This window comes from Nerophis ophidion, linkage group LG07, assembly GCF_033978795.1.
Source record: "Nerophis ophidion isolate RoL-2023_Sa linkage group LG07, RoL_Noph_v1.0, whole genome shotgun sequence".
NCBI classification, from domain to species: domain Eukaryota; kingdom Metazoa; phylum Chordata; class Actinopteri; order Syngnathiformes; family Syngnathidae; genus Nerophis; species Nerophis ophidion.
In genome coordinates this window covers 65,105,789-65,130,500 of record NC_084617.1, presented here as the reverse complement: position 1 = coordinate 65,130,500, position 24,712 = coordinate 65,105,789, and the positions used below count along the sequence as shown (strand labels likewise).

The following is a 24,712-nucleotide window of genomic DNA, read 5'->3' as shown; positions in this document are numbered from 1 at the left end:
AGCATATGCCGTCTGCCTGTGTGTAATTACCCCAATCACCCTAACCCACCCCGCCATCGCCTCCATGCTGGCCTCCGGAAAACCCTCTAAGCCCCTCCCCCCATACAACCCGCCTGTAGTGGTGGCGTTGGCAGGAGGGGGGGGGGGATGTTCTAGTGGGATGCTCCAAAACCACACATTTTGTCTTCTGGTTAACGGGGGCCTCTCCTCGGGGACCTTGTAAAAGGTCAGTGATTGACTGACAAAGAAGCGTGACGGTGCGGTCAGACCTTTACGAGCGCTCTTTATGGTCACTCGCCACTGTCGGGGGAAATACTGAGATGGGTGGATGTCTTCACTTTGACAAAGCACTTTGTCGTTACTCCAAGACAGCATACTTGCCAACCTTTAGACCTCCGATTTCAGGGGGCAGGGGGGCGTGGTCGGGGGTGGGACGGAGGCGTGGTTTGGGGCGGGGGGCGTGGTTAAGAGGGGGAGGAGTATAATTCACCAACTCGAGTATTTCATATATATTTCATATATATATATATATAAATATATATACGGTACATGTATGAAATACTTGACTTTCAGTGAGTTCTAGCTATATATATTTATTTTATTATATATATAAATAAAATAAATAGTTGAATTTCCGACGGCACCTATCAAATACACAGTAATAAAAACCACAGGTTTTCTACTAACTGTGCTGTCCTTGCTGGTTACTAAAAAAACAACACTTACCTTTCACTATTTGGGTTAACTTTTGTTCTGCCATTGCGTATTGGCGAGCGATCTCCGAATCCGGGAAGATATATCACGGATTTGTTGTAGACATCCGCCTAACGAAAACGGGATGTTGCTTCCAGCTATCCGCATAGCCATCTTTGTCTCAGCATAAGTTACACCATCGGGTCTCCATTTTGCGAGGTGGGCCGTAATACTGGGTTGTGAACGATGCTGCGCTGCGGACGCTTTGTGCTTCGCTGACCGTTCATGGCTGAATATATCCGTTCGGCCGCCGTGTTCAATGGACAAGTCTCTTCTACAAAATTTACAGGCAACGTCCCCCTTCCCCTTTGAACTCTCCTGGATAAACTGAAATTCTTGTTTCCAATCGTTCTGGAACTTGCAAGCGTATTTCTTCATTTTGCTCGTCGACGGTGTAATATATTGGGTTGGAGTCAATAACCAGGCGACGTGATGAAGTCACGTCTCTTTACTGTGGGCTTCAGAACAGACTCCCTAATGCATATGTTCCTTGACTGCACTTAAATGTAGAATATATTTACATTCTATTCTATTCTATGTACAGTAGATGGCAGTATTGTCCTGTTTAAGAGGATCACAACATTACTGAGTCAGGAATTTCGGGAGATTTTCGAGCGAAAATTTGTCCCGAGAGGTTTTCGGGAGAGGCGCTGAATTTTGTGAGTTTCCCGGAAAATCCGGGAGGGTTGGCAAGTATGCAAGACAGTGTCTTGGCTCTCGGGGTCCTTGAGGGTGCATGGGAGTTTGCCCAACCAGTCTAAGTGTGCTTTGTGGACTTGGAGAAGGGATTCAACCGTGTCCCTCGGGAAGTCCTGTGGGGAGTGCTCAGAGAGTATGAGGTATCGGACTGTCTGATTGTGGCGGTCCGCTCCCTCTATGATCAGTGTCAGAGCTTGGTCCGCATTACCGGCAGTACGTCGGACACGTTTCCAGTTAGGGTTGGACTCCGCCAAGGCTGTCCTTTGTCACAGATTCTGTTCATAACTTTTATGGACAGAATTTCTAGGCACAGTCAAGGCGTTGAGGGGATCCGGTTTGGTAACTGCAGGATTAGGTCTCTGCTTTTCGTAGGTGATGTGGTCCTGATGGCCAGGATCTTCAGCTCTCACTTGATCGGTTCGCAGCCGAGTGTGAAGCGACCGGGATGAGAGTCAGCACCTCTAAGTCCGAGTCCGTTGTTCTCGCCCGGAAAAGGGTGGAATGGGGAGGAGACCCTGCCCCAAGTGGAGGAGTTCAAGTACCTCGGAATCTTGTTCACTTCTCTCCATATAATATCTTCATTTCTGACCTTTCAGATATCGGCCCTGTGTCCATCAGCACCGACCCCATAAAGTTCCAGCAGGATCTCCAAGAGCTGTTTGTCCAGGTGGGAACAGAACACATGCCGTGATTTTTTGTTGTTGTTGTTTTCTCCCAGTCAGGGGTCCCCAAACTAAGTCAATCGCAGTTCGGCTCTGGCTTAGTTTTCACGCTTCTTGACGCGACCCTGGTCGGGAATCAAACCCGTGCCCTCCGCCATGAAAGACAGGAGTGTGTACCGTTGCCCCACCAGGGATATAACACATGTCGTGATCAATGCACCGTTGATGAAGCACAATATTATCTCACACAAATGCAGGCTTCAGTGAGCCTATGTGGACTATGTTCAGATAGGGTCAATGAAACAGTAGAAAGAGCAGCTCAGGAGTTCCAATTTCAATCTTTGTTTGATTTGGAAGGAAACATGGGAAAATAAAATAGTCACCACACTGAGAGCCACATCACAGTTATGGCCACCATCAAAGGGCCACTTGTAACAGACAGAACAAATTATTATCCCAGTCCATTATGAATATAAATGTACAAAACCCCAAACCAGTGAAGTTGGCAAGTTGTGTAAATCGTAAATAAAAACAGAATGCAATAATTAGCTAATCCTTTACAACCTATATTCAATAGCTCATTTGGAATTTGATGCCTGCAAAATGTTTTAAAAAAGCTGGCACGAGTGGCAAAAAAGACTGAGAAGCCCTTTATCAACAACACCCAGAAATGCCCTTGGCTTCGCTGGGCCCGAGCTCATCTAAGATGGACTAATGCAAAGTGGAAAAGGGTTCTGTGGTCTGACGAGTCTGCATTTCAAATTGTTTTTTGGAAATTTTGGACGTCAAGGACCAAAGAGGAAATCAATCAATCGATCAACGTTTATTTATATAGCCCTAAATCACAAGTGTCTCAAAGGGCTGCACAAACCACAAAAACATCCTCGGTAGAGCCCACATAAGGGCAAGGAAAAACTCACACCCAGAGGGACGTCGGTGACAGTGACAATGATGACTATGAGAAACCTTGGAGAGGACCGCATATGTGGGCAACCCAACCCGCACCCCCCTACACCCCCCTAGGGGACCGAAAGCAATGGATGTCGAGCGGGTCTAACATGATATTGTGAGAGTCCAATCCATAGTTAATTCAACATAACGGTGAGAGTCCAGTCCAGAAAAAAAACATCCGCATTTGTATAGGCGTAAAGTTCGAAAGCCATCATTTGTGATGGTATGGGGGTTTATTAGTGCCCAAGGCATGGGTAACTTACACATCTGTGAAGGCACCATTAATGCTTAAAGGTACATACAAGTTTTGGCAACGTTATCATGGCCGCCCCTGCTTATTTCAGCAAGACAATGCCAAGCTACGTGTTACAACAGCGTGGCTTCATAGTAAAAGACTTCGGGTACTAGACTGGCCTGCCTGTAGTCCAGACCTGTCTCCCATTGAAAATGTGTGGCACATTATGAAGAGTAAAATACCACAACGGAAACCCCGGATTGTTGAACAACTTAAGCAAGAATAGGAAAGAATTCCACCTGAAAATCTTCAAAAATTGGTTTCCTCAATTCCCAAATGTTTACGAAGTGTTGTTTAAAGGAAAGGTCATGTAACACAGTGGTAAAAATGCCCCTGAGCCAACTTTTTTGCAATGTGTCGCTGCCATTAAATTCTAAGTTAAGATCAGTAGGTTCTGAGTTCAAACCCCCGGCCGAGTCATACCAAAGACTATAAAAATGGGAGCATTACCTCCCTGCTTGGCACTCAGCATCAAGGGTTGGATTTGGGGGTTAAATCACCAAAATAATTCCCAAGCGTGACCACCGCTGCTGCTCACTGCTCCCCTCACCTCGCAAGGGATGGAAGAAGGGGATGGGGTCAAATGCAGAGAGTATTTTCAGCGCACCGAGTGTGTGTGTGACTATGAGTGGTACTTTAACTTTTTTAACTTATTAGTTCAGCAATATCATTTAAGTATTGTAAAGCTACTGGATGACTTAAAGGCCTACTGAAACCCACTACTACCGACCACACAGTCTGATTGTTTATATATCAATGATGAAATGTTAACATTGCAACACATGCCAATACGGCCTTTTTAGTTTACTAAATTGCAATTTAAAATTTCCCGCGAAGTATCCTATTGAAAACGTATGATGACGCATGCGTTTGACGTCCCGGGTTGTAGCCGACATTATTTTCCAGCCCGATCCAAGCTATAAGCCGTCTGCTTTAATCGCATAATTACACAGTATTCTGGACCGCTGTGTTGCTGAATCTTTTGCAATTTGTTCAATTAATATTGGAGAAGTCAAAGTAGAAAGATGGAGGTGGGAAGCTTTTAGCCTTTAGCCACACAAACACACGGTGTTTCCTTGTTTAAAATTCCCGGAGGTGAAGCTTTACAATGGATCAGAGCGGTCAAGCGAACATGGATCCCGACTACATGTCAACTGGCAGTTTTTGGTGAGAACATTGTGGTAATAAGTCGGCTCTGACCGGAGACATCAGCGGAGGTTCCGTCCTGCTGCAGCTGCATAACTTCCCTCAGAGACACTGGCGGTCAACACACCCGTGGCCACACCCCTCCGACTTTCAGGTACTATTTAATCTCATTAAAACACTAGCAACACAATAGGCAGATAAGGGATTTTCAAGAAGTATCCTAGTAAATTATAAGCATTTTATGCTATTATAAGCATCTGCTTCATCCAACCCCTTTTCAAGCCTTGCATAAATATCTCTGCCAAAATGTAAAAAAACAACAACCTGGTTTTAGTGGTACTGTGCAGGTTTGAAATAAATATTTCAATTCAATTCAAATGTGTCTAATAACATCTGAATCGCTCCCACTGCAATCGCCTTTTTTTTTCTTGTCCTTCACTCTAAATTTGCTCATCCACGAATCTTTCATCCTCGCTCAAATTAATGGGGAAATCGTCGCTTTCTCTGTCCGAATCGCTCTAGCTGCTGGTGGCTATGATTATAAACAATGTTCAAATGTGAGGAGCTCCACAACCCGTGACGTCATGCGCACATCGTCTGCTACTTTTGGTAAAGGCAAGGCTTTTTTATTAACGACCAAAAGTTGCGAAATTTATCGTCGATGTTCTCTACTAAATCCTTTCAGCAAAAATATGGCAATATCGCGAAATGATCAAGTATGACACATAGAATGGACCTGATATCCCCGTTTGAATAAGAAAATCTCATTTCAGTGGGCCTTTAAGGGGTTGATTAAAACAAAGTCAAATTATTTGTTTTGGTATTTTTATTTTTTATTTCTGCAGGGGGTTTTTTTCTCACATCTTTCATATGACAAAAACTTTCTGCAAGATGTATTTTCATGCATTCTTGTGTGCATTTCTGGATCGTTCCAGATGCACCATCACAAAATAGGTGCCTCCCAGAGCAAATCTTTGGCACGCCAAACATTGGTTTTGTTGACTAAGATCACACTTCTAAAGTTTATCGACCTTCCATAAGTAGGGCTGGGCAATACATCAAGTTTCTAAGATATATTGATATATTTTGTAAACAAGGTTTGAATAAAGAAAATATGGTAATATCGATATAATTTATTTCATGTTAAAATGACCAAACACTGCTTATTTGTTGTGTTCCTTGTTCTCCCCCCGCTGCCCCTCCCTGAGCTACTAAACCCCTCCCCTTCCTCCTTCTAAGACTGCTTGCACATATAAGAACATCCATGATTGGTTGGTTGTTTACTCGGATGATTCACCATTGGTTAGGGACGGGCCACTCAGAAACAAGATAGGGCGGGTCATCGAACCAGGAAGGGAATTAAAAGGTCCATCCATCCATCCATTTTCTACCGCTTATTCCCTTCCGGGGTCGCGGGGGGCGCTGGCGCCTATCTCAGCTACAATCGGGCGGAAGGCAGGGTCCTTGCCTGCAAATGTTTTTTTTTTTTAATATGAGTTTGATACGTTTTGTATTATTTGCAAAGCTATGTTATTAATTTTACGTAGAAAAATTATTTTATTTTATTTATGTTATGTAATTCTGTACTACTTAAACAGTTTATTTTCTGTGCTGTTAATACTATAGATGTCCGATAATGGCTTTTTTGCAGATATTCCGATATTGTCCAACTCTTAATTACCAATTCCGATATCAACCGATACCAATATATGGAACTAACACATTATTATGCATTAAACAATGTACCAAGGTTTTCCAAAATAAATCAACTCAAGTTATGGAAAAAAAATGCCAACAAGGCACTGCCATATTTATTATTGAAGTCACAAAGCGCATTATTTTTTTTTAACATGCCTCAAAACAGCAGCTTGGAATTTGGGACATGTTCTGCCTGAGAGAGCATGAGGAGGTTGAGGTATATTGTAGCGTCCCGGAAGAGTTAGGGCTGCAAGGGGTTTTGGGTATTTGTTCTGTTTTGTTCATGTTGTGTTACGGTGCGGATGTTCTCCCGAAATGTGTCTGTCATTCTTGTTTGGTGTGGGTTCACAGTGTGGCACATATTTGTAACAGTGTTAAAGTTGTTTATACGGCCACCCTCAGTGTGACCTGTATGGCTGTTGACCAAGTATGGTTTGTCTTCACTTGTGTGTGTAAAAAGCTGTAGATATTTTGTGATTGGGCCGGCACGCACATTTTAAAGCATTTATCGGCCGATAATATCGGCAGTCCGATATTATCGGACATCTCTTGTTAATACTCATCTTGACTAACTGGGTTAATAAAAGTGGCAGTGATTGTTTACCATACAGTTGTCATTCACTTCAATTTCACTGAATATCGCTCAAAAATGAATATCTGTATATGTGTACATTCACTGAAAAATATATCGAGATATATATCGAATATCAAGTTTAAGTAAAAATATATCGAGGTATACTTTGGGTTGGTATAACTCGGTTGGTAGAGCGGCCGTGCCAGGGTTCCAGGTTCGATCCCCGCTTCTGCCATCCTAGCTGTTGCCGTTGTGTCCTTGGGCAAGACACTTTACCCACCTGCTAACAGTGCCACCCACACTGTCATGACTAGGACTTTGGTGTGGTTTGTTTTCCCGTGGTGCAAATCGACTGGAACGAACATGGCGTGAAGGTACTGACATCTTTTATTATTAACTCAAAAAAAGGAACCAACGAAAGGTGCTCTTAGCAAAGGTTCAAAACTTGGCTCTGAGAACAAAAACTCGTACAACGGCAGAACCATGGACAACAAAAACGAAAACACTTACTGTGACGTGAAAAGCACGAATCTATGGCAAGAAGTGAGCAATCAGGTATTAAGGGTGTGTAGAGGGTGGTGTCGCCCGGCTGACTGCCTGGCAACTACAGGCTCAAATAGTGCCGTGATCATTGACAGGTGCGTGAGTCCAAACAAATGAGCCAGGTGAAATTAATGGTTGTCATGGAAACTAAAACAAACCAGGGTGCGCAAAAACAGGAACTAATGGAGTCAAAAACCAAACAGAACAGAACTAAACAGAACATGATCACAAAGACATAACACACGCTGGTTTAAATCTAACTTAGATATTGAGTTTCGCTATGTAAAAGCGCTTTGAGTCACTAGAGAAAAGCGCTATATAAATATATTTTACTTCACTTCACTTTCTCGTCCATATCGCCCAGCCTTATCCATAACGAAACAACACATGTTATACTGCATATGATGTCATGAATGTGGAGAGAAATGAGTGTCTCCTTGGGCACAGCCTGTATAGTAGACGCAAAAACCTCATTTGAATACTCTGCACCAATTTTGCACTTGTTATCAAAATAGTTTTAGTAGATCACATGCATTCCCACTAATTGTACATGCAATGTTATAGTTAGTATAGTAATACACTGTTTAGAGCAGGGGTGTCCAAACCATTTCCACCGAGGGCCGCACACGGAAAAATTAAATGTTTCATTTCAAACCATAACAAAATATATGGATTTAAAACAATTATTTTACCTTTAGGGGTCCCGAGGACCATAAAGGGTCTCAGTTAATAAAATGTTAAAAATACGTCAAATTTGTATTATTTTTTTTAATTTAACGCTTACAGTAAATCTCTATATCAACTTAAAAAAAAAAGGTTGTATGGCATTTCTGTCAAAAACAACTTTGTTTTTCATAGTAAAACTGAATTATGCAGTATTTAGTAATTAGAGCCCTAAAAGATCAATAATGCAGGACACCATTGATTTTAATTATTTTATATTTTTGAGTACTCACAGTGAAAAGATAAATAAAATACCACTCAGTATGTTTGGAATCTAAAAGGTGGCCCACTCAGAAAGTGATACATTTTTTTTTTTTTTTTTTTTTTAACTTTCCACACCTAAGTTACGAGATTAACTTCAGATATATCAGTCAATTTTACGTTGAAACTATTATTTTATTTTTGTTTTATGCTCTTTTGTCAAAGAAAACTTAGTTTTTATATGGCAACTGCACAATATATGCAATATTTACCACATAAAACATTTTAAAATGAAATATTCGAACTAATTGGAGCTTTGAAAATAATTCATTATAACATGGATTTTTTTGACATCATTTTTTTTGAGCAATGGCAAAAAAAAATAATAATAATAATTGATTGATTGAAACTTGTAATTAGTAGACTGCACAGTACAGTACATATTCCGTACAATTGACCAATAAATGGTAACACCCGAATAAGTTTTTCAACTTGTTTAACGTGAATCAATTAATGGTAAAGATGGTTTTTACATGGTAATATTGCAACTTTTTCTCGTTAGATTTCACCTCATTCCAATATTTTTAATTTCCTTTTTTTATTTTTGCAATAGCATTTCCAGACTGTGTGGCGGGCCGGTAAACAATTAGCTGCGGGCCGCAAATAGTCCCCGGGCCGCACTTTGGACACCCCTGGTTTAGAGCGTGGAATTTGGATGTTAGTAGATCAGACATTATATGCTTGTGATCCACACAGGGTGGTGGCGACTGCCCTGAGATGAGTGTCGGAGCCATCAAGAAGGCGCTGGAGGTTTCGCTACCTGGATCCTTCATCTACGTCTTCACCGACGCTCGGGCTAAGGACTATCGCTTGAAAAGAGATGTTCTGCAGCTTGTGCAACTCCGTCAGTCACAGGTAGACGTCAGCGACCTTTCATTTGCTTATTTTCTGTCTGATAAGATCATTCTTCTCACTAAGCAGATTTTATGTTAGTGTTTTACTTGTTTTAAGGGTTTTGGTCCTAAATGATCTCAGCAAGATGTTACAGCTTGTTGCTGAGATTTGATGACCTACAGTGGAGCAAAAAAGTATTTAGTCAGCCACCGATTGTGCAAGTTCTCCCACTTAAAATGATGACAGAGGTCTGTAATTTTCATCATAGGTACACTCCAACTGTGAGAGACAGAATGTGAAAAAAAATCCGGGAATTCACATTGTAGGAATTTTAAATAATTTATTTGTAAATTATGGTGGAAAATAAGTATTTGGTCAACCATTCAAAGCTCTCACTGATGGAAGGAGGTTTTGGCTCAAAATCTCACGATACATGGCCGCATTCATTCTTTCCTTAACACGGATCAATCGTCCTGTCCCCTTAGCAGAAAAACAGCCCCAAAGCATGATGTTTCCACCCCCATGCTTCACAGTAGGTTTGGTGTTCTTGGGATGCAACTCAGTATTCTTCTTCCTCCAAACACGACGAGTTGAGTTTATACCAAAATGGATACATGGATGATACAGCAGAGGATTGGGAGAATGTCATGTAGTCAGATGAAACTAAAATATAACTTTTTGGTATAAACTCAACTTGTCAAGTTTAAAGGAAGAAGAATACTGAGTTGCATCCCAAGAACACCATACCTACTGTGAAGCATGGGGGTGGAAACATCATGCTTTGGGGCTGTTTTTCTGCTAAGGGGACAGGACGATTGATCCGTGTTAAGGAAAGAATGAATGGGGCCATTTATCGTGAGATTTTGAGCCAAAACCTCCTTCCATCAGTGAGAGCTTTGAATGGTTGACCAAATACTTATTTTCCACCATAATTTACAAATAAATTATTCAAAATTCCTACAATGTGAATTCCTGGATTTTTTTTCTCATTCTGTCTCTCACAGTTGAAGTGTACCTATGATGAAAATTACAGGACTCTGTCATCATTTTAAGTGGGAGAACTTGCACAATCGGTGGCTGACTAAATACTTTTTTGCCCCACTGGATATTGAGTAAAACATGCTTGAAACTAGAATATCAACTGCTGCAAATTTGTGTCATCAACACTCACAAGAATAAACATTTTTTTTTTTTAAGTAAAAATTTCTTATATCAAGCATTAAAAAAAAAATCATGAATTTGACACAATTGTGATTTATAATTAAAAACGGATGACAGCCAAATGGACTTTGTGTCATGACGTGGACTTTGGTGTGGTTTGTTTTCCTCATGGTGCAAATCGACTGGACCGGACATGGCGTGAATGTACTGACATCTTTTAATTAAACACTCAAAAAGTACTAAACACTAGGCGCGCACAAGGCGGAGGCAAAAACAACCTAGGACAAGAAACATGAGCTAAACAAAAAACTTACTGAACCGTGGACATAAAAAACTAAACACTTACTGTGGCGTGGAGAAGTCAAAAACCACAGAGCAATGGCATGAGCACTATGGCATGGACCGCTTAATCAATCGGGTATCAAGGGTGTGTAGAGGGGGATGTCGCCAGGCTGACTGCCTGGCAACTACAGGCTTAAATAGTGGTGCAGTGATTGACAGGTGCGTGAGTCATGAACACATAACAGGTGAAACTAATGAGTTGACAAAATGTTGTCAACTTGGTACCTTGTACCAAGGCTTCAACGCATTTATCTTGTTCCTCATTATCCACAACACTGTACAACAGGGGTCGGGAACCTTTTTGGCGGAGAGAGCCAATAAGCCAAATATTTTGAAATATATTTCCGTAAGAGCCATATAATATTTTTTTAACACTGAACACAATTAAACGCGTGCATTTTTAAGTAAAACCAACATTTCTAGAGTATAATAGGTCTCTTATTCTTTGTAATAACATTGTTATTCTGAAGCTAACTGTGGAGGGTGCGTGGCCTGCGGGCCTGCAGCGACAGGTGCGTAGAGGGCCCATCTGGGCCTTGTTATCTAATCACCTGTCGCTCTGTTATAAGCAGCAGCCAGGAGGAGAGACGGGGTTGGGGCTGGAAATACAATTGCTGGAAAACAACTGAGAGATTTATTGAAAAATAAAACAATATTGTAACCCTGAAACAGGCTCTCATGTCGGTGCTTGGGGGTCTGAAGAACCCCCAGGAGGGCAAGCCCCACACTAACCAATAATAAATAAATAACTTCTTACCATTGACGCAACTTCTTGAACCGGTGCAGTAGAAAATGGATGGACGGATTAAAAATGCATGAGAATTATTGATATTTTGAACATTATTTTTAACACTGTGATTACAAGTGGAATTATTCATTACTTATCGTGTTAAGCAACGTCAGTTCAGATTTATCCGAGAGCCAGATGCAGTCATCAAAAGAGCCACATCTGGCTCTAGAGCCATAGGTTCCCTACCCCTGCTGTACAATCTCATGTCTTTAGCATTGAAGAAGAGGTTATTACTTTTTCTGGCCATTTTTCGCTTGAAAGAAGTCTTGAATACATTCACAGAGTCTTGTTACTTTTCATGTAACCAAACAGGATACGTGTAATAACTCACTCAAGGTCCACATCTATTTGAGTGTCACTGCACTGTTGTTGTTTTTTCACACAAAAAGGACAATAAAACTGATCAAATGGCATCCTGTGAAATACTAATACGCAACAATCTGGGGAGAAGTAAAAAGCTAGTTCAAGAAAGCTCCCTAGCAATCCTCTCATCTCTTCCAGGTGGTTTTTGTGCTAACCGGGGACTGTGGGGACCGCTCCCAACCGGGCTACAGGGTCTACGAGGAGATCGCAGCCACATCTTCAGGGCAGATCTTTCACCTGGACAAGCAGCAGGTCAATGAGGTGAGTGCGTAACATATAGTATCAATGCCTCAAAAGTGGTGTCGATTGGTTGGTCCGCCCTGAGATCGGTAGGTTGTGAGTTCGAACCCTGGCCGAGTCATACCAAAGACTGTAAAAATGGGGCCTATTACCTCCCTGCTTGGCACTCGGTATCAAGGTTGGAATTGGGGGCTAAATCACCAAAATGATCCCCGGGCGTGGCCCCCGCTGCTGCCCACTGCTCCACTCACCTCCCAGGGGGTAGAACAAGGGGATGGGTCAAATGCAGAGAGTAATTTTGCCACACCTGATGTGTGTGTGACAATCATTGGTACTTTAATTTGAACTTTATTATCAACAAGGGCTCAACATTGTGAGTGTCAGGCTTTCCCCTGACAGTTTGTTTGTGTTTTAGTTTTTTTCCTCTGCCTTTGTCTTGGTTTCCTCTGTGTGTTTAGTATTTCCTGTTTTTAGTTCCGGTCAGCGCTCTTATTTCCCCTGTGCGCTGTTTCTCCTCACCTGCGGCTGATTGGCACCTGGCCACACCTGGTGTCAATCAGCCCGCTCCTATTTGTACATGCTTTTGTTCTTCAGTCAGTGCTGGATTATTTTCATGCCGATGTCGCTCTCGTCGTTGCTACCTGTCGTGTCGTATCTTGTCTTGTCTATGCAGCGTTGCGGTAAGCTATGTTTGATTGCGGTTTTTAGCTTACTGCCTTTTGTTCCCTGCTTCCAAGTTTGTTTTTATATTACATGTACGACTTCTGTCTCCTGCTCGATTCTTGCTAGCTTCCATGCTAAGTTCCTTTTTGTTTTCTAGCTCCCATGCTAGCTCCCTTAGTTTGTTATCCGCCTCGTGCGCGCTTTGTGTTAGTACCCTTTTGTTTGTTCTTGTTCTATTATTTAAATTAAATCACGTTTTCCTGCAAAATGCCTCCCTCCTTCTCTGCATCTTGGGGTTCGTCACCAACTAACTTTGACAGTGAGGAAACGCATTGATTGCAAGCGTTTTAATCCATCCATCCATTTTCTACGGCGTATTCCCTTTGGATTCGCGGGGGTGCCTATCTCAGCTACAATCGGGCGGAAGGCGGCGTACGCCCTGGACAAGTCGCCACCTCATCGCAGGCGTTTTAATCCAGAAGTCAGGAAAGTCTCCTTAGCTCACTTATTTTGTATCAAATGGGATTTGAGTAAGAAAAAGATCACATGGATATTTTGGCCACTTCTGCGCTGTCAAGGAACATTCATGAATATAACCGACATTCTAATGGACCTGAATGCGAGATTTTTTTTAAAAATTGCCTAGCAACTCAGCATTCAGAAAATGCAGTCTTGAAAAAGAGGGTTCTGTTTCCTGTCAAGTCGTGCAAACACACAAGGTCTGTGTGGGGCAACTTCATTCTCACTCAATAATTCTGGCGAAAGAAATGTAAGGAGGGCCTGTTTGTCATTTTGGTGTTTATGTATATTTAAGGGGTTAGGAGGCCAGCTTCACATGAGCTATCACACCTCAACCCTTACATGACTTTTGCTAAATGTTTTCCACCTCTATGTAAATACACGTACACGTAAGATTTTAAGCCAATCACAGCACTTTTGTGGCAGGCTTTCACCGAATTGCAGATGGTTTAAGCCTTGGAGTAGCGGAGATCCAATCCGATGTCCGATGATATTGAACTGCCGATATTATCTGACTATAAATGTTTTAAAATGCTCTCTAGGAATTTATCGGTATCAGTTTCAAAATGATCGGTATCAGTTTCAAAAAGTAAAATGTATGACTTTTTAAAACGGCGCTGTGTACACGGACGTAGGGAGAAGTACAGAGCGCCAATAAACCTTAAAGGCACTGCCTTTTCGTGCCAGCCCAATCACATAATATCTACGGCTTTTCACACACACACACAAGTGAATGCAAGGCCATACAGGTCACACTGACAGTGGCCGTACAAACAACTTTAACACTGTTAAAAATATGCGCCACACTGTGAACCCACACCAAACAAGAATGACAAACACATTTCGGGAGAACATCCGCACCGTAAAACCACATAAACACAACAGAACAAATACCCAGCACCCCTTGCAGCACTATTTCTTCCAGGACGCTACAATATGCACCCCCCCGCCCCCCCGAAACCAGCCAACCTCAGCCTCCTCATCCACCATATACCTGGGGCGGTATAGTTCGGTTGGTAGAGCGGCCGTGCCAGTAACTTGAGGGTTGCAGGTTTGATCCCCGGTTCCGCCATCCTACCCACTGCCGTTGTGTCCTTGGGCAAGACACTTTACCCACCTGCTCCCAGTGACACCCACACTGGTTTAGAATGTAGAAATGAGATATTGGGTTTCAATATGTAAAGAGTCACTAGAGAAAAAGCGCTATATAAATATAATTCACTTCACTTCACTTCACTCATGCTCTCTCAGGAAGAGCATGTCCCAAAATTATAAGCTGAGGCATGTTGAAAAAAAAATGCACTTTGTGACTTCAATAATAAATATGGCAGTGCCATGTTGGCATTTTTTTCCATAACTTGAGTTGATTTATTTTAGAAAACCTTGTTACATTGTTTAATGCATCCAGTGGGCCCATCCATCCATCCATTCATTTTCTACCGCTTATTCCCTTTGGGGTCGCAGGGGGCGCTGTTGCCTATCTCAGCTACAATCGGGCGGAAGGCGGAGTACACCCTGGACAAGTCGCTAACTCATCGCAGCATCCAGTGGGCCATCAAAACAAAATTAGACATAATAATGTGTTAACTCCACGACCGTATGTATCGGTGTCGGTTGATATCGGAATCGGTAATTAAGAGTTGAACGATATCGGAATATCGGATATAAGCAAAAAAGCCATTATCAGACATCTCTACATTTCGCCCATTTGAGTCAGGGACATTCTCTCTCTCTTTTTTTTTTTTTTTGGAACGATACAATCCGAAACGATTCAGTGAGTTGAAATCGATTCAGTAACTTTTTAGCAAAACAAATCAACCAGCGTGACTGTGAAATGAATACTGAATTTTGGACACTGCAGGTGAAGTTTGCAATATTCCTGTTATTTCTTGTAATGGAATTAGATATAACGGAAATATGGATACAAACAAGCAAGTAAACACTAATGCATTCACATCTTATTTGAATAAAGTTTAACCAGCACTTTATGTTGAATTAACAGGAGGAAACACGTTCTGTTTTCATTTTCAACATTCAAGAAATGTTCAATAAAACTACTGTAAGCAACGTTTTAAGAGGAAATTGACCTGCTAAATAAAGTTCCTCGACCTGGCCATACAGTGTCCGTTCTCCGCCCAGGTGTCTCGGCTATGTGCCCCCTCATCCCTGCTGATGGTGTTGGCCCTTTGCTTCCTAATTTCCAAAGCCTCTTTGATCTTGTTTTTATTTGTTTCCCATCAAATGACATCTCCTTATTTTGCTGTTCCTTTTGTTGTGTCACTTGCGTTATTTGTGGCTTAAAGATTTGTTGCCGTTTTAAGTTATTGTGTTGTGTTGTTCTTATTTGTTGTGGCTTTTTCAATCGTGCTGTAACTGTAAGGTTTTGTGTTGAGATTTCTATTATTGTTTTGTGGCGTTTACGTTTGTTATGACTAGATATTATTGGCCGATAAATGCTTTAAAATGTAATATCGGAAATTATCTGTATCGGTTTCAAAAAGTAAAATTTATGACGCCGCTCTACGGAGTAGTACACGGACGTAGGGAGAAGTACAGAGCGCCAATAAACCTTAAAGGCACTGCCTTTGTGTGCCGCCCCAATCACATTATATCCATGGCTTTTTTACACACACAAGTCAACAGCCATACAGGTCACACTGAGGGTGGCCGTATAAGCAACTTTAACAGTGTTACAAACATGCGCCACACTGTGAACCTACACCAAACAAGAAAGACAAACACATTTCGGGAGAACATCCGCACCGTAACACAAGAGAACAAATACACAGAACCCCTTGCAGCACTAACTCTTCCGGGACGCTACAATATACACCCCCCCATTATATTTATGTTCCCCATCAAATGACTTCTCCTTGTTTTGCTGTCCCTTTTGTTGTGTCAGTTGCGTCATTTGTGGCTTAAAGATTTGTTGGTTATTGTGTTGTGTTGTTTTGATTTGTTGTGGCTTTTGCAATCGTGCTGTAACTGTAAGGTTTTGTGTTCAATCAATCAATCAATGTTTATTTACATAGCCCTAAATCACAAGTGTCTCAAAGGGCTGCACAAGCCACAACGACGTCCTCGGTTCAGAGTCCCACATAAAGGCAAGGAAAAACTCACAACCCAGTGGGATGTCAATGTGAATGACGATGAGAAACCTTGGAGAGGACGGCAGATGTGGGTGACCCCTTATCCCTCGAGGGCAGACCGGGTGCAATGGTCGTCGAGTGGGTCTAGCATAATATTGGGAAAGTCCAGTCCATAGTGGATCTAACATAATAGTGAGAGTCCAGTCCATGGTGGATTTAACATAATAGTGAGAGTCCAGTCCATAGTAGATCTAACATAAAAGTGACAGTCCAGTCCATAGTGGATCTAATATAATAGTGAGAGTCCAGTCAATAGTAGATCTAACATAATAGTGCGAGTCCAATCCATAGTGGATCTAACATAATAGTGAGAGTCCAGTCCATAGTGGATTTAACATAATAGTGAGAGTCTAGTCCATAGTGGATCTGACATAATAGTGTGCGAGTCCAGTCCATAGTGGATCTAACATAATAGTGAGAGTCCAGTCCATAGTGGATCTAACATAATAGTGAGAGTCCAGTCCATAGTGGATCTGACATAATAGTGTGCGAGTCCAGTCCATAATGGATCTAACATAATAGTGAGAGTCCAGTCCATATTGGATCTGACATAATAGTGTGCGAGTCCAGTCCATAGTGGATCTAACATAATAGTGAGAGTCTAGTCCATAGTGGATCTGACATAATAGTGTGCGAGTCCAGTCCATAGTGGATCTAACATAATAGTGAGAGTCCAGTCCATAGTGGATCTGACATAATAGTGTGCGAGTCCAGTCCATAATGGATCTAACATAATAGTGAGAGTCCAGTCCATATTGGATCTGACATAATAGTGTGCGAGTCCAGTCCATAGTGGATCTGACATAATAGTGTGCGAGTCCAGTCCATAGTGGATCTGACATAATAGTATAAGAGTCCAGTCCATAGTGGATCTGACATAATAGTGTGCGAGTCCAGTCCATAGTGGATCTGACATAATAGTGTGCGAGTCCAGTCCATAGTGGATCTGACATAATAGTATAAGAGTCCAGTCCATAGTGGATCTAACATAATAGTGTGCGAGTCCAGTCCATAGTGGATCTGACATAATAGTATAAGAGTCCAGTCCATAGTGGATCTGACATAATAGTGTGCGAGTCCAGTCCATAGTGGATCTGACATAATAGTATAAGAGTCCAGTCCATAGTGGATCTAACATAATAGTGTGCGAGTCCAGTCCATAGTGGATCTGACATAATAGTATAAGAGTCCAGTCCATAGTGGATCTGACATAATAGTGTGCGAGTCCAGTCCATAGTGGATCTAACATAATAGTGAGAGTCTAACATAATAGTGAGAGTCCAGTCCAGTGTTGTATTTTCTATTATTGTTTTGTGACGTTTGCGTTTGTTATGACCTTTCTCGACCACCATAGCTATTTTTCCTTTTTCTTTTACCAGACTCAACGTTTTACGTCCTTATTTTAAAAAGTGCTAAACTTCATTTAAAGTCTGCCATTGTTAAATTTAATGTTTCCCTTTTTCCGGTACCGTTAAAATCAATCGATTCCCTTTTAAAATGATCCTCGGTCGATACCTATTTTTCGGAAGGCGAACTTGCTGATTTACTTGAAATTTAGGAATAAAAATCAATCTATCGGTATATTCCTATTAAAATGTCAATAAAAAGGTAGTGCAAAACAGTAGTCCAAGTTCCTCTACACAACAGGAGTACTCTCCGTTTTTTAAAAATTTGCTGCAAAAATGTTAGTCTCCCAAGTTTTGAACTGATCTTTTTGGGGCTGGCGTGGTTAAATAACCCTGAGACTTATAGTCTTAAAGCATAACATTTTTCCTGTACGTGTTTGTTCAACCTGCTGTGTTTTTATTTATGTTTTGACGCATACACGCAGGTTGTGTGTTCATAAAATGTGCCTCATGGTTTTCTCATTAGGGGGCTGGTAAGAGATTCAAGCAGCTCTGATGATTGCTTGCCATAAAACAAAACCGAGGCAACATTTATCCTCAGGTCATGTCGCTGCGTATGTAAAACCAAGGCTGCCTGGCTGAAACACGGGTGGACTCACGGAGAGAAAAGTTCTTGGCAGGTGGTTTTTGCAGCTCAGTGAGGAGGACAAGGAGGTTGAGCTGTTGGATATGAAGTGGTAAAGTTCTCTGCAAATGTTGTGGGGTTTAGACCCTTTAAACCAGTGGTCCCCAACCAAGGAAGAATTTTAATTTTTTGAAATTTTTTGAAATTTAAAATTTTAATTTTTATTTTTTTTTAATATTTTTTATTTCTATTAAATCAACATAAAAACACACAATACACTTAGAATTAGTGCACCAACCCCAAAACATCCCTTTTTCATGACAAAAATCTCCATTTTTCATAACAAAGAAAAAAACCCGGAAAAAAAACCCCACATATATATATATATATATATATACATACATATACACATATGTATAGGCCTAGTTTTATCAACTTTTTGCAATAATGGAATTTTTTTTAAACTATTTAACAAACCAAAAATATGACTTTTTTATCTTTGTGAAAACATTGGACACAGTGTGTTGTCAAGCTTATGAGATGCGATGCAAGTGTAAGCTACCGTGACACTATTGTTCTTTTTTTATGTTTATAAATGTCTAATGATAATGTCAATGAGGGATTTTTAATCACTGCTATGCTGAAATTATAACTAATATTGATACTGTTGTTGATAATATTCATTTTTGTTTCATTACTTTTGGTTTGTTTTGTGTCGTGTTTGTGTCTCCTCTCAATTGCTCTGTTTATTGCAATTCTGAGTGTTGCTGGGTCAGGTTTGGTTTTGGAATTGGATTGCATTGTTATGGTATTGCTGTGTAGTGGTTTGTTGGATTAAATAAAAAAAGATTAAAAACATTTTTAATCGATCTTTTAAAAATGAGAATCGATTCTGAATCGCACAACGCATTCGATTCGTATTCGAATTTTTCCAACACCCCTAATATATATGTACCTATCTGTATATATATAGATATGTATAGATGTGTGTTTATATGTATATGTTAATATATATGTGTTTATATGTATATATTTGTGTTTATATGTATATATGTGTTTATATGTATATGTGTGTTTATATGTTTATATATATATACATTCATACATATATACATACATACATATACATATATTATACATACACACACACACACATATATATATATTCCTCGCGGACTAATTGACTTAAAGAGCGCACATGTTACGTAATCGATGGTAAAATGCATTTTTAGACAATATGATTTGCCTGAGTGGCTAGGAGACGGTAGAAAATGGACTAGAAAGGACGGATTACAAAAAAAAATGTAAAAAAACTTTTTTTTTTAACTTGGGACTTTCTGCGAGGCGGATTTTGAACGCTGGGGGGCCGTATCCGGCCCGCAGGCCGTAGTTTGGGGACTCCTGCTTTAAACATTAAACTGACCCTTGGTTTGCAGTCAAGCTGTTATACTTAAACCCCACACCAGACAATTGTTCCATTAGCTGTTCAGAACCACTTAGTGGTCTTAAGGAAATGTACCTGGACAAGGGAGTACAAGGAAACCTTGACCCCCTTCTCAGCTAATTCGGCCCATCCGTCATGCGTCCTTGAATAGCAAAGGAGGTCTTTCCTGCGGGAGCCTTGAAAACCTGTTGAAGTGAGACACCTCTGATGATGTTTCTCATGACTTTTGGTGCTCTGCATTTCAACGGGCTGAAGCAAGGCGTCACCGCACAGCTCAACATGCTTCACATGAGCACGGTTGCGTGGACTGCAGTCCTCCCATGTCTGCGCTTCCCTTGTTTTGATCTGCGATGCGATGGCAGACCAATGCCCTCTCCTCCCTGTTCTTTTGTGTAGGCAACAGACAGCCTTCTGGGCCAGATGTAGGTCACCTCTTAGCAGTTTCCTGCTCTGCGGGCGATGACTGCACATATGGCAGACATTACAGCTGTTTCCAGGTGTAAAACGTCCAGAGCAACCAGTTGCTGTCAGCACCAGGCAGTCCCGACAGACATAATCTTTGTGGGCCTGATGGCTGTATTATCAAAGGGTTCCCTTGTTTCGGGTGCTGCTCATTTTTATATAAGTCTTAAAATGTGTTGTCTTTGGCTCTTTGCAGGGCTCACTGCAGGATTTTTTATTTCCTTACAGATGCACTTTAAACCATACAAGGTCGCAACAAATACTACACAGCAGTTACTGGTTACTAGGGGTGTTACGGTACACAACAATTTTGGTTCGGTACGTACCTCGGTTTAGAGGTCACGGTTCGGTTCATTTTCGGTACAGTAAGAAAACAACAAAATATACATTTTTTGGGTTATTTATTTACCAAATGTGTAAACAATGGAATAACATACGGGCTTCACGGTGGCAGAGGGGTTAGTGCGTCTGCGTCACAATACGAAGTTCCTGTAGTCCTGGGTTCAAATCCAGGCTCGGGATCTTTCTGTGTGGAGTTTGCATGTTCTCCCCGTGAATGCGTGGGTTCCCTCCGGGTACTCCGGCTTCCTCCCACTTCCAAAGACATGCACCTGGGGATAGGTTGATTGGCAACACTAAATTGGCCCTAGTGTGTGAATGTGAGTGTGAATGTTGTCTGTCTATCTGTGTTGGCCCTGCGATGAGGTGGCGACTTGTCCAGGGTGTACCCTGCCTTCCGCCCGATTGTAGCTAAGATAGGCGCCAGCGCCCCCCCGCGACCCCGAAAGGGAATAAGCGGTAGAAAATGGATGGATGGAATAACATACATATACACACAGGGTCCATTGCCAAGGTTAATGTGGTCGACATATATAAAATAAAAACTAAATAAGATATGGCTAAGAATGGTTTCTTAACAAAGCCTTTCTACATATAAAGTGCTTTTTTAAATTTATTAATTGAGACTTTTCTTAGTAGATTGCACAGTACAGTACATATTCCCTACAATTGACCACTGCATACCCCAATAAGTTTTTCAACTTGTTTAAGTCCAGCCTGGTTAACTTGGCAGTAAGAGGATATATGGGCTTATTGTTCCTCCACCATAGAAGTGGGTCAAGATCTAGATTTTAGCAACCCCCTGCGACCCCGAATGAGACACGCGCTAGAAAATGGATGAATGGATGGTCTTAAATCTGCTGCTATAAAAACATTTGTTATTGCTCCAGCCCTGCCTGACTCGCCGAGGACAGGCTGCTTGAATGCGGTGTAGACGCTTCAAAGGAGTTAGCATGTTTGACGTATTGGCAGAAGTGTACCCTACTGCTGCTGAAAAATGCCGGCAAACCTCCGTCCTTCATTGTTGTATCGCACCGCGTAGCCAAAGTGTTCCTAAGGGGAGATGTTAACGAGGCAGGTCTGGCTATAACATGTTGTCTTAGCCCGGTCGCTGCTAGCCTGCCGTGTGTTGTGCCTCGCTCTGCATTGTTTACACAACCTGCGGTGCGCTACTTAATACGTCCGTGTGGAAACTCGATCGGTACTCCTCCGAACCGAACCGAAAACCCCCGTACCGAGACGGTTCAATACAAATACACGTACCGTTACACCCCTACTGGTTACGCATTTGCAATTTGAAGGACAGTGAGTCCATTGTGGCCGTGCAAAGAGACCGTGCAATGCTTCTTCTGTTTTTTGTCAAAACTAAAATTCTATACTTTTAAATGTTTTTCTAGAGCGCCACCAACAGCTTTTGTAGGCTGCAGTCAGGACTGTTTTTGCAATTGAAAGCAATCGAACCACCCCGGCGTATCATTTCAGACCTTATTAAATCAGCCCTAACAAATGAGAAATAACACAGAGAAATAGGAAATTGTCCGTCTGTAACTGGCCGAGTAAATGAATACGGGTTGGTTGTGTAAAAAAAACAGACATAACTGCTTTCCGCGCTGAGGCACGGACGTCATGATTCATGAAAGCTGAAATGCGGGAGACTGCTGCCTGTCAGACTTCCAGCGAATGAGACACTCTTCTGGGAACACATGCTTGGAAGTGCAGAAAACTGGATGTTATCAGTTTGACAGTCAAGCTGTTTCATTTCTCGATTGCTGAAAAAAAAATCATCTGAGGAATACAGTTGTAATGATAAAGAAGAGCGGTTCAAAGACAGAGAGCAGAACTCTGCCTGGGCAGGAAAGAAAAAAAAACTCATTGAGGGGTCACTATCACATCCTTCCTGTCCTCATCCTGTCTAATGGGGTCTTGACAGATACTGTTGGATAAACCGCAGCTTTATGTACTGACAATGTTTTTTCTCTGCCTGATAGGTATTAAAATGGGTGGAAGTGACTGTTCAGGCCATGAAGGTCCACCTGCTGTCCTCAAACCATGACCGTGCCCAAGAGAACCAATGGGATGTGCCCTTTGATCCCAGCCTCCGAGAGGTCACCGTATCACTCAGCGGACCTGCTCCACAAATAGAGCTCACAGATCCTCTTGGTATACAACCCGAGTATTGGCACCAAAACTGTTGGACAGTCGAAAATGTATTCTCTGCTCTTATCTTCCAGGTCGTATAGTTGGTGAGGAGCAAGGCCTTACCGAGCTTCTGAACATTCCCAATTCTGCTCGTGTCGTCAACCTGAAGCTTCCCAGATCTGGACCGTGGAAACTAAAGGTACCGTTCTGAGGGATAGTTGTTTGATTTGCTCTTTGTCTAACGGCAATCAGCTCTGCTTTCTTCTGAAAGGTGAGCTGCGATGGCCGCCATACCCTGAGGGTCACAGGAGTCAGCAATCTGGACTTCCGGGCTGGGTTTTCAAGCGTGCCTGTCAAAGAGTTTAATCATACAAGGGAGAGGCCGATAAAAGGTATTTTATTCTTCAGATGTTTATGTCACAAAGGGGACCTAGTATGCAAAACCAACTTTACTTACCTATTGATAGTTGTTCTTGTGGATTTGGGATCCGCATAAGTCCCGAAAATTGGAAACCAAACCATGGATGAATGGCGGAGATATTTATACCTCGAAAAACTGAACATGAACCATTTTTTTTGGCGGCTCTGCGGTTTCTAGAGTTTGTGGTAGATGAGTGACAGATGACCAGGGTTAACGACAAATTGCCGAGCCTCCATCCAAACCATCAAGTTAATGGTAATAGTAGAAGAGAAAGTCAAACACAAATACAAATAGACGGAGTAGATATTGGAAGGGTAAAAGAAAACACATTTTTGGGTGTCGTAATACAGTGGTCACCAACCTTTTTGTAGCTGCGGACCGGTCATCGCTTGAGAATTTGTCCCGCGGCCCGGATGGGGGGGGATTCTTTTTTTTATATTTTATTTTTTTATTAATTTTTTTTCTTTGTCATGAAAAAGGGAGTTTTTTTTGGGTTGGTGCACTAATCGTAAGTGTATCTTGTGTTTTTTTTGTTGGCTTCCAACCAAAGATACACTTAGACGACTGCAAGGCTTAGTTGTTCAACAGCCGTACAGGTTACACAAAGAGTTGTGATACAAAGAACTTTAACACTGTTACTAATATGCGCCACACTGTGAACCCACACCAAACAAGAATGTCAAACACATTTCTGGAGAACATCCTCACTGTAACACAACATAAACACAACAGAACAAATACCCAGAATCCCATGCATCCCAAACTTTTCCGGGCTACATTATACAACCCCCCATCGGTTGAGGTGGGCGGGGTTGGGGGAGCCGGGTTTCGTGCTAGCAGGGGTGTATTATGTAGCCCGGAAGATTTAGGGATGCATGGGATTCTGGGTACCTGTTCTTTTGCGTTTATGTTGTGTTAAAATGCGGATGTTCTAGCGAAATGTGTTTGTCGTTCTTGTTTGGTGTGGGTTCACAGTGTGGCGCATATTAGTAAGAGTGTTAAAGTTATGTCACAACTCTCAGTGTAACCTGTATGGCTGTTGAGTAACGATGCCTTGCAGTCACTGTCGTGTATCAACAAAAGCTGCATACTACATGTGACCGGCTGGCACGTAGATGGCATTGTGTCAAAGCGGGTGTGACGACAAGTTTTAGTGGACTGTAAGAGCTATTGCCATCAGGGCACGCCCTCTATTTTATCGACTAGGTGAAAATCGGAGAATGTTGGCACCGGGTGATTTCTGAGAGAGGCATCAAACTCACGAAATCTCTCGGGATAATCCGTGGGGTCGGAAATTATGCATCCGAGCTACATTAGAGTGATCAAAGATCTGCATGCGGCTCCGTAGCCGCGGTTTGCCGACCCCTGTGTTACAGAGAACAAGGAAACGGGATAAAATTGCTAAGGTATGAAAAGGGGTAGGATTAAATAAGCTCGGAATGAAAAAACTGGAAATATGTGATGCATTACATTGTATCGTATGCATGTTCGAAAAAAACTGAAACTGAAGTGTTAACAACCCCTGAGCACATGGTGGAATGACTACATGATTGATCTGTTTGCCTTGCAG

At 41.8% G+C, this 24,712-nt stretch overlaps 1 protein-coding gene across 1 annotated transcript in view; it reads left to right on the top strand.

Annotated features, from left to right (window-relative positions):
• Nucleotides 1-24,712, top strand: part of hmcn2 (hemicentin 2) — a 229,065-nt gene that overhangs the window by 6,317 nt on the left and 198,036 nt on the right. Inside the window, exons 2-7 of the mRNA XM_061906866.1 lie at nt 2,049-2,119; nt 9,002-9,160; nt 11,934-12,056; nt 22,571-22,742; nt 22,814-22,920; nt 22,993-23,113. Coding sequence (XP_061762850.1) covers nt 2,049-2,119; nt 9,002-9,160; nt 11,934-12,056; nt 22,571-22,742; nt 22,814-22,920; nt 22,993-23,113 — 753 coding nt within the window. The remainder of the gene's footprint in view (nt 1-2,048; nt 2,120-9,001; nt 9,161-11,933; nt 12,057-22,570; nt 22,743-22,813; nt 22,921-22,992; nt 23,114-24,712) is intronic.